This window comes from Limulus polyphemus, unplaced genomic scaffold, assembly GCF_000517525.1.
Source record: "Limulus polyphemus unplaced genomic scaffold, Limulus_polyphemus-2.1.2 Scaffold2823, whole genome shotgun sequence".
NCBI lineage: Eukaryota > Metazoa > Arthropoda > Merostomata > Xiphosura > Limulidae > Limulus > Limulus polyphemus.
The window spans coordinates 1-11,299 of NW_013668433.1; the positions used below are offsets into that span (position 1 = coordinate 1).

The following is an 11,299-nucleotide window of genomic DNA, read 5'->3' on the forward strand; positions in this document are numbered from 1 at the left end:
CTTTTTCCTCCAACCACTGTTGTAGTCTCTCTTCTTGTTTCTTTTCTCGTTCTTCTTGTTTCTTTTCTCGTTCTTCTTGTTTCTTTTGCTGTTCTTGTATTGCTGCCATCAAATCTGCTAAGCTGTAGTTTGATTTGCCGCTTCTCGTTTCCATTTTTTTTCTTTTCCTCCCACTCTCTGACACCAATTTGTTACGTCTCTGGTCGTTAGTTAATTTTCCGTAAAAATTATTTCCGAAGAAACTTTAGCTATAAGTCCTTTCTTAAATAAAACTACTTTATTCTTTCTGAATACAACTTTGCAATACACTTAATTTCCACAGTCACTATATAACAAACGCTATAATTCACAACGAACGCCTCACGCGCTTGACTCAACTGTCCGTATCTATCTCTGTCTGCAATTCAATTACCTTCTTGCCGTCACTTCTTGGCGGTCTTATATATACAAGAATACCGCAAATCTAGTAAACACTCGAGGATTCACGAACCTTTGAGAATATGATGTGTTACTAGCATCACGTGACCCCGCTGTCGCAACACTATAGTCGGATCATATTAATCATTAAGCCATGTCCGGCCTTGGATGTTGAGAATTGGATTGAATTGGTTGGTGATATTAAAATTATACAAAAGTTTAATTAGTAAGTTTGCGATGTCTAAGTAAATGCAAAGTCATCTGTTAGTGAATATCAGCTTGCATGTGTTCTTTTGTTTGTAAATTAACACAGAAAGAATCACTGTATTTTTAATTCTTGTTTATAAAGTTATCTGTTGGTTGAAGTATATCAAGCAATATGTTAAATCAGCAATTATATCCAGTTCATATACTCCCGCGTTTGTCTCCAAGTGGTCACGGTAAATTGAAAGACTTACAAATTACATCATTAAAATCCGGTGCTCGATTTCCCCGTGGTGAACAAGAGCACAAAGAGCTTATTGTGTAACTTTACGCTAAAACAAAGATGTATTTATCCCATGCCAAATAAGACTTGAAAAATATATACTACACTTATGTGTTTATGAAAATGGCAAAGAAAATAATAAAACAAAATACAGTTGAAACATTTAAAAATGTCATCACTTCTTTTTTTATTTGATCATAGTCTAAATTAGCTCTCTTTTTTTCTGTACCCTGTACTCATAGGCTATATGATGTCTGCCTGTTCTCGAAATTCTCGGGAACGCTGTCTGGTTAGTGACACGAGTGGAACTGTTTAAACCTATGGTAAATATGCTGTAAATTGAAATATACAATATATATATATATATATATATATATATACGTTAAGTATAATGTTCACAGTCTTTTTCGGGTCATTTGCGTCGTAATATCTATTGTTATCACAAACTTAAAAAATTCCACTATGAATCAAATAATACATTTTAGTTTTTACCACATGAAATTTTTGCAGATTCGTACAAATTTAAAATTACTATTACAAGAAGTACAATGCTTTAGGTGACAAGTTAACCTTAACTAGTGATATTAATTAATGTTACTTTAAATACATCATGATTAAGAACCTATCATTTATATTATACTTGGATGAAAAAATGAAATGAATTTACTATAAAGTATAATGACCATGAAAATAAATTAGGCCTATCACAATATTAAAATTTAAATAGTACTAACAATGTATTATTTTTGTTGCTTAGTTAGTATTACTACATATAATATATTACCAGTATTAGTCCTACTAGTACCAGTAATGTGTTATTGATACGTAAATTAGGATCGTGCTACTTCTAGATTAATTTTCAGTCGTTATTTTAAAATTCTGCTTTATTAGTATTTAGAGTATTCTATACTAAGGTAAACGTAACTTGCTGTTACTTGTAAGTTGTTATTGCCACAGTTATTACTATCAGTATCACCGTATGATGTATCACGCTATTAGTCCTAATTTATTTATACAAGATTAGGCTCATAATGGAAACTGACACTGTATCAGTGAGACTGTTTTCACGTGTATTACCAGTGGATTAAGTTAAACTAAAAAGGACTTTGTCATGGTATTACCTTCACATTTCTCTATGAATGGGTTGACATAATCATATCCAATTAGTTCTCCAAGTTGCTATCAAGCCCAGACCCATCCATCCACAGCAAATATTAAAAAAGTAAGTAGTGAGACTTTTTGCTCTGTTGATTTTGTGTTGTTTTCTTCTTCATCTTGGTTTTGCTGTTCAGTATACCTTGAGAGCAAATACTGTGCATTCAGTAATTGTGGATTGTCACTCATCTGTAAAATCTAGCAACATGGAACTTTCCGAATACAGGAGATTTGATGGCCTGCATTCCTGAACTCCCGATTTCATAACTTATTTCACGGTTATTGCATGGACAGACATACAAGTGATTAATTTTAGACAGGTGGGCATATATTATACACAAGCACATTCAATACATGATCTTGTGTGTTAGATTATAAGTAGGAGTAGATGTGTTTAAAATTATCTGATACTCCTGCTACTATTGTCAGTGGTGCATTCAGTAACCATTTCTTTCTGAATGGTTACGAGTTCATTTCCTTGTAGCATCTGTGGAAACTGCCGACCTTTATAAACCATACATTCAATGGTACTGTGATTTTCACATGTAATATTTAGTGGGAGAAGGGACTATGGCTGGATATGGGTTATACTGTCCCAGTATTTTAGGTAATTTGGTGTATACGTGCATGGAGTGTTGATGGAGACCCAAGCTTTTGTCAAATTGAGAAGTCAGCTAAATTATTGTTGAAAAACCATTTCTCACCATTTATATTGAATTTTGTGAAGATAAGTTAAAAGCTAACCTTCCTGCTATGAGAAAAAGAACAACCTTGGGTAAACTGGAACAGACTATTGGTTGGGGATGCTTGTATTAATTGAGAAACCTTTTGGGACAAATTACTTAAAATACAAAGTAAGTATACATACATGTCACAAAATAAGTGGTGTTGCATCACAAGCTGCAAAGCAAATATGAAATTACTTAGTGGCCCATGCTGTTGGTTGGCAGTGGTGATGCCCACTATGTGTTGAAATTGAATGCTGCCTGTAGAAGGACTGGGAGGAGCACTGTCTATTAACCCTTTCCAGAGAGGGAGGGTATCTCTGATGACCATTGTTATTTTCCTTCTGAAAGTGGAAATTTTTAACCAAATTACATGAAACTCAGAACAAACTTACCACATAGTTTTATTTTCTTTTTTAAATCTTATAATTTTATTTGGTTTTTTTTATCATTTTTTTATATTATGAGCAGTCCAAAATCATGTTGTGAAGCATGCTTTTTAAAAATATATTAAAATACTTCCTTTTATTCAGAATTTCATTTTTTTATTATGTTGATCTAAATGCTCTCTTTTATATATCCAAGCATTTCCACCTTGCTTATTATTTATTTAAATATTTACTTTAATGCTTTATTATACTGATTGCAGTAGTAACCACTTCTGACTATAGATGCTAAAAACAAAACTGTAGAAGTTGAGAAAGATTTATCAAAATAATATCAAGTCAAACTAGAAAACATTACTGTTGCTAACATTATTCTTTGTCAAAATCAATTAAAAACATAATTTGATTTCAATGAATTATAATTACATTTATTTATTTGGGTTGTTTGACTTCAATAAATTTAAGAAAAGTCTTGTGTGTGTGTGTGTGTGTGTCCACTTGCAAACTGCTGTATAGATTGTAACCAAACCTAGCATGCACCATTAAAGCTTCCTGGGGAGTGACATAGTTGTTCAGAATGTGGATCTGACTTGTCTATGTCACCCCTAGATGCCCTTATGTCTTGCCCATACATTAATTAAACAGGTATGTCAGCTAGTATTTAGTCAATGAGGAGTTGAATCGTGGAATATTTTTCTATCAGCTATGTACTCTATAAACCTAACAAATCTTACCTGATGTTGTAAATAATATATATTGTAGCTTTGAAACAAATATAATAATTTAATACGAAAATGTTTTCAAGATCATCTAAAAAACTGTAGTTTGATTATAAGTTGTCCAAACTTTGTTTTACATTACGTTATACTTTTCTGCACAAGTGTTCTCTTTTCAGTTTCCCAAGAAACCACAAATTACTTCTCATGGCAGTTTATTTCCTCTACGTTGACTAAATAGATTATAATATTCTCTATCCAGTTGTACTAAAATGTTTCCTGTATCTGTTTCTAAAGCTGTGCTTCAATTAGGAGTGTGAGATCATAAAAGGTCAGGAGCATGTAGTCTTCTTATAAAAGGTAGAAGGTAAACAGCTGTACACTCACTGTACAATAATGGCTTTTTTTTTCTGTTCAAAACACAGTTTTCTGAGCATTCTGGATGTTCAAAAGATATTTCATCTGTTGAGTGTATTCAGGTCAAGATGAATTTCACACTTAATTAAGCTTAGAAATGGAGATTAAGGAAAAATTTAGGGCATTCAAAGAGATGGCTAGAATGGAAAACTTAGATGCCTGCTATTAGTTCTAAAGCTAACATAATTGTAGGATGTATTTATAAATAGAATGTTAGAATAGGAATTGGAAGGGTTTGGTTGAAGATCATGGTATTGTTGATCATCGAAATACTTTTTTTCTCATCAGATTTTACTAGAAAAACATAATTAGGATTCCACAAGTAGATCTCCTCCCCTGAAAGATTATATGATATCGTGGAATGAAGTTAGGATTAAGCAAGAGCTGGTAAGATTAAAAGATTGGTAAAGTGAACAAAGATCAGGTATCTGGGCCAGATAGTATTTATTGTAGGATAACTAGGGAAGCTAAAGAGCTTAATTATGGACCACTAAATTTAATGTTTAATGAATCCATTAAAAGTGGTAAGGTGCTAGAAGATTGCGATGTAGTCAGTCGTCAAACCAATCTTTTTGGGGTGGGGTAGACAGTGTCAAAATATTTACCAAGAAATTTATTAATTGAGACATTACAAGAGTGTCTAATAGAAAAAAATAAATAAATTAAAAATGTTCAGATAAGTTTTCTATAATTTCCATATGTAGCCATGATGGATTTAGAAAGGAAAATTTATATATATAGATAATGCAATGGATTTGGCACATTTGGTCTCTTTACACCCCAGTGTTGGAGAAAAATGGACTACAGGGAAATCTTAATGTTTATCCTTAATCATTGCAGTACAGGGACACTTTATAGATTTTTTTTTTCAATTCTGAACCCTATAATGATTCCATTAGATCAAGTTGGGCTACAGCATTGAGCTACAATTAGGCCACTTATCCACCAATTTTAGTTTTTTTTAAGCCACAACTTGAGAATCGAGAGCCACGAATGGGTAGCTGTTTGGAAAAATGTCCCTAATCACCCCATTTTTGGAGTATACCTTGGAGTAAGGTGGTAGTAGAAAATGGGATAGCCTGAATGGGCCACATGCATCATTATTATCTACTGGAAATAATTGATCAGTATATCCCATGATGTTGTTTCTAAATAATACGTATTGACGTATGATTTTGGTATATTGAACTGACATATTTTTTCAATAATTTTGTTTAAATGAAACTACACATGCCTTATATTTACATAATTGTATGTAAAACATCATTTGCCATGTTGGCTTGTTGCATTCAACGTATGCTGCCTTGAGTTTTTTCTACTTAGCAACATGTTGGAAAAAATAACAAAGAAATAGGCTAAGGTTCGTGCCCACATTATAATATGATACAGCCGTATGTATTCCAATATATTGCAGTACTAAACTTTAGCAATACCAAACTATTTACATAATAAAATTTTGAAAAAATTCATTTCAAGTTTTACTGGCTAGAGTCCTATATTAATTTAATTATCAAAAATTGTTTCAAGTTCTATAAACGTAAAATAGTGACTTTATGGGAATTATATGGTAATACATGAACCTCAATATTTCATTAAATAGTTTAAGAAGGAAGGTCAATTTACAGTTAACTGAGAAGTTTATAATTTATTTTAAAGCACATTAATTGATGAGCTGAATTTAGCCATTTACCTGTTGGTTTAATTTTAAGTATAAATACAGGAAAGAATATGCTGGGGAGACAAAAAGGACATTGAAGGTTAGGCTTCCTTTGACACCTATCCATCATGGAACACAGAATGTTATGAAGAAAAAACATAGGTTGGAAAAGTGCCACAGAATAAAAGAAGACCTTCAAATAAATTGAAGAAAAACTAGGCCTGAAAATGTAATCAACAAAGACACATGAAGAGAGTCGCATTTAACTGTGTGCGACTTTTTAAGCCTACAGACAAATAATCCTACTATCATCTAATTTCAAATATGTAAAGTTCAATGGGCTATGGCATGGTAGACATTATATTCTACTAAATACTATTTAACTTGTTTGAGGCTTAATTATCATTTTATTTATTACTTTCTATACTATTTTAAATTGTATATGCGTTAATAATCGAGTTCATTAACACTTTCTTTATATTTGACAAATTTGTGGATTTACATATCACAAGTAGACAAAAATAATCAATAATTAGGTCAATAAAATATCGATGTGCACCTTAGCAACAATGTGTGTGTATGATCTTATGATTTTCTCACATGATTAATTTCTATTTTTTTAATATTTTTTCAGTTAGTGTTGTAATTCCACTTAACAAACATCTCTTTAAATAAGTGAAAAACTTGCAGGTTAATAAAACTATATATATATTCTAGTATGATAGTTCAGGCTGTAAATTTATTTTTACATTTCACTGGAAATTTAAAATATTTGGTTTAATAATTAAAGTATATATATTTCAAATTGTTAACAAGAAAATCACTTTTATAAAGTGAAAAAATTGTATTTAGTTAAATTTTACAATAATGTTTGATTTGTTAATTATAAGTAATATCTTTATTAAAGTTTTATTTCATTTGTCATTAATATGTTTTGTATAATATTCATGTTAGTCTTAACTGATGAGATTTATGGATAATTCTCAACTGCATGGTTCTGTAGATCATATAAATTTTAGTGTGGTTTTCTTTCTTGTGTAATATAGAGATTCTCTTCATGATAGAGTTAATTTAAGATTGTTATTAGTGGTATGAATATCTGGCAGCATTACTGATCATATATACGTTTTTTTAGATATTTTTTTAATTCATGGCATCTCTACAAGGTCTTCCTCCTCTTCCTAAAAGCCTGAGTGGGCTCCTGAACTTTAGTAGCAGTCAATGGAAAGAACTGGAGAGACTGCATGCTATGAGAACAATGATACAACAAGATCTAAGTCGGAATATGCCTGAACTCGCCAGTAGTCACATGGTTCCAAATAGAGAGGAAAAACCTGCTTTTAGCACTGACAGATCCACCCCTAATGAACCCCACCAACCCCGACCATCAAATCGCTCTACGCTTGATGCCCAGCTGGCAGTGTTAAGAAAAGAGATGGTAAGAGTAGATATAAACCAGTTTTTTAACTAAATATATTTTATTTAATACTCTGCAGCTACCATGCTAGAAAAAATAAAGTCCATTCAGTCCACTGAGACAACAATTAAGATAACCAGTCCAATCTTTCACATTTTTTACATTAAACGTTTCAAGGAATTTGAACGAACAGCACACACAATATTGTGTGGTAAATCGTTGTACGAGTTTACTACTCTGTTAAGAAACTAATTTTACTGAAGAATTGTAGATTTCAAAGGCTTATTTCTAAGAAACACTACTCACCTCAAAACCTTGCTCCACTGCTAGTTATACCAGCTGGAAGAATCTTGTGTTATACTAGACATGAAGTTAGTCCCTGCACCTATTTATTCTGATGAGTAAGTATTTCTCACGTACTGCATGGCTTTACTTATTGTTCTAGCCACACAACTCATGCATGATTTACCTACCCCACAAATATACAGGCTTGTTGAGCAGCCACTACATTGGGACACTACCTGTATGAAATATATCCAGTCTTTTACCGAGTGATTCCCCACTAGGTTCACCCCCATTAGAGACATGCTATGTTAGTCTTCTATTTCTGATGCTATACAATATCAGAAAGGAGAACATCTTCATTTCCTTATTAACACTGTTCCTTTCACTATCTTATCATTTTGGAATTCTAGCTGCCAATTCTGTGGAGAGATGAAACAACATTTCTGAAGTTAACATTTTACTTACGTGAACATTTATTTCAGATAGATACTCACCTCTACACAGAACTACCCACCCTTCCTCTCCACTTCCACTGTTTCTTTTGCCTCATCAAGAATGAACTTTTGATTATACACAACATATTCAAAGGGAGTATTGTGCGTCGATAATGTGTCACCCTCCTATTGGTAGAAAGCTATAGTCTGAGGCTCGTTGCATCATAGACTGGCACAGTGTACGAATTATTATATATAGAAGTGGAAGTTTTGTTCAAAGGCTTTGTTCTTGTGCAGAACCTCTCCTGAAACACCATCTGTGGGTAGTTTGTTCAAGTCCTTGAACTTTTTAAAACCCTAAATCAAGTTGCTTCTAATTCTGCTTTCTTACAAAAATAAGTTCAACTTTTTAAAGCATGTCTCCAGGTTTGTATCATTCTAGTTGCTCCTTTCTGCAACCTCTGTAGCATACCAGTATTCTTTTTGTATTAAGGGTACTAATACAAAATAAAATACTAGCATTTTGTAAGAAATTTCTGTAAATACATTATAGAAAACTTTTTAACTCTTTCTATGAATCTAAACATTTGATAGAATGTTCTTTTATTGTTGATCACACCTGAATCATTCTTTTTTCCCTACAACATTTGTGTGCCATTCACTTAAGAAGTAAGTTTTCAAATTTCTATAATATCAAGAGCATCACTTTACGCTTATCTGTTAAGCCCATTGATAATTATTAGCCTTTAAGTTAAGAAAACCAACAATGACCCATTTAATTAAAATAGGCTTTCTCAAAATAATACAGGCTCTCAGCATATTCCCATTCACAACAGCAAAGATGAATAACTATTTGTATTTCTAGGTTTCTATAGCCTTTTCTTTTAATGTTCAAGTTAGAAATTCCCTAACAAAAGTTTCATTGGTGTATTGGTTGCACTTATTATGTAATTCCTGTTAAATATTCTAAAACTTTCAGATCCTAGATAATACTACTTTTCTTAAAACATTCAGAATTTATTGATACAGTATAGCATTTTTTTGTCGTCTAAAGATTAATCATAAAACTTAATATGCTTTATTAAAGTATACTTAAATTTCAAAGATTGTTCTGTGTTTAAACATATGATAATAGTTAGTAAATATAGCCAAGAATTCATAGCTGAAAAGTTAATAGGGAATAATAATGATCCACATACTAATGTTATTTCTTAGTAGTTACGTATTAGCCTTGTTTGTGAATGTGACTGAACAGATGTATTTTAGGTCAACATAAGGAGTTGTGTTTAAGAATGGATGGCCTTCACGCTTGATGTTTGTTTGTTTTTACCATGTTAGCGAACTAGTCCAGCAGCAATGAAGTACCCATGCCTTTAATTTTTTATTTTTCTTGTACGCAAGTTGTTTTTAACAGCAACATGGTTTTATGCTTAAAGAATTCTAGAACTCAATGAAAAGATGTTTTTTTTATCCACAGCGGCAAAATTAATCATAAGTATATTTTTACATATAAAAAAAAAAAGGCTGCAATGATGCAAAATGCCTAAGAGCAATTTGCTAAGTTTTGGAGGATAATAGAAAGTAAAAATTAAATACATTTTGGTCAATTAAATGTACAGACATAAAGTGTACTTTTTATCTAATTAAATATTAATTGTAATTATGATTATATAAGAAAGATGTATTTAGAAAGGGCATTTCTGTCTTGTGAACTGGCTATCATTCTTAAGTACTGACTTTTAATATATAAATATCAAAATAAACCACTAGTAAGTTCTTGTCAAGCAAAGTAGTGTAACTTAGTAACATATTTATGTTAGAAAAATGTGGGATGTTTATGTATTTTCTTCATATTAGTATCATTTTTATACAGTGGTATACACAAATAATTAAATCTGTGGGTCCTACTTTTTTAGGGTTTGTTTATCTAAGACATTTATATCCTTAGAAAATTATTATAATGGTCAATTATGTGTGATTTTTATGTTTTAGATGCATTTATATTTAATCACCAAAAATAGGTTATCCTTCTTTTTTTTGTTAAGCTCGTTTTACTAAATTATTTATGCACTAATTTGCTTGTGAGGCAATGACTTTATAACATATGTTATTACATGCGAGTCACATAAAATATTAAAACAAAAAAATATCATCAATTTTGCAATTAATCTCACTAATAATGGTGGAATCCTCTATGTATTATACGGGGAAAATGTGGGATTTTGGTCGGTTCTGTACACTAAGTATTATAACAAGCAAAAACATTATTTTATTCAATAATGTATAATATGTGTACTTCATTTGTAATGAATAGTGATAATTTGAGGTTTCATTACCAGTTAGTAATAGTTGGAGATGGCTTGAATGGGTAATAAAGAAAAACTTTAATATAAGTTTAACATAACAGCAAATGTACAACGTTTCGACAAGGTTTTCTCATCATCATCATCATCAAATTTGAATTACCAGTTAGTGTTGAACTTAGCTGTCTACTATAAAAACAGGTTAATAGTATTGGTATTTGGTATTGTCCCACCCCGTTGTTCTGTAATGTATGTTGTAAGGAGTGTTCACATTCATCTTCAAGTTAGGATCTCTTGGACAGAGATAGCGAGTTTACTGATCTTCTGTTGTATGATATCATGAACTTGTATCATTGATTTTTTTCTCTCACCTTTTTTTTCTTCCCCTTAACTAATTTTTGTTTCTAATTGGATGGATGTACATATTTCTTCTCTTAATATATTCTGGATTGTGTCTAGGAAGTGGATTGAACTCTCAATCTCTCTCAATTTTGTTTTCTGCATTCACCCAACCACATGAAAGTTCTTTTCGTTACAAATTCAAAAAAAAGAAATGTTTACCTTAAATTTCTGAATAATCTGTTAAGCCTTTACAGTCAGTGAATAATCTTGTTTTTCCAGTAATTTGCTTTCTAAATAGTTTCTGAGCTCTGATCTTTTGTTAACTACGTAAGTTGTATCATGCAAATTAGCTTTTGGACTTTTATTATCTCTTTATCTCTCAGATTTCTCAGCCATTTCATTATCATATGGGTTGTTTCAAATTCAACCACACCTGCCACATACACACTTGGACTCTTGTGAATAATATCTATGAACCATCTACACTGAGTGGTCACAAGTAAATATACACCTAATTTTTCGTCATTTAACTGATTTATGCTAATTAATTTGTGTTCA

General features: G+C 31.5%; 1 protein-coding gene across 3 annotated transcripts in view; it reads left to right on the forward strand.

The window, feature by feature from the left end:
- The first annotated feature begins 1,139 nt into the window (after positions 1 to 1,139).
- Positions 1,140 to 11,299, forward strand: part of LOC106467993 (protein FAM89A-like) — a 17,569-nt gene continuing 7,409 nt past the window's right edge. Inside the window, exons 1-3 of one of the 3 annotated variants that reach the window (XM_022396269.1) lie at positions 1,210 to 1,227; positions 1,929 to 2,126; positions 7,096 to 7,398. In XM_022396269.1, the coding sequence (XP_022251977.1) occupies positions 7,111 to 7,398 (288 nt within the window). In that variant the 5' untranslated portion in view covers positions 1,210 to 1,227; positions 1,929 to 2,126; positions 7,096 to 7,110. Of the gene's footprint in view, positions 1,228 to 1,739; positions 2,127 to 7,095; positions 7,399 to 11,299 lie in introns of those variants that run through there. The other 2 variants (XM_013928386.2, XM_022396268.1) reach the window with 2 other exon arrangements.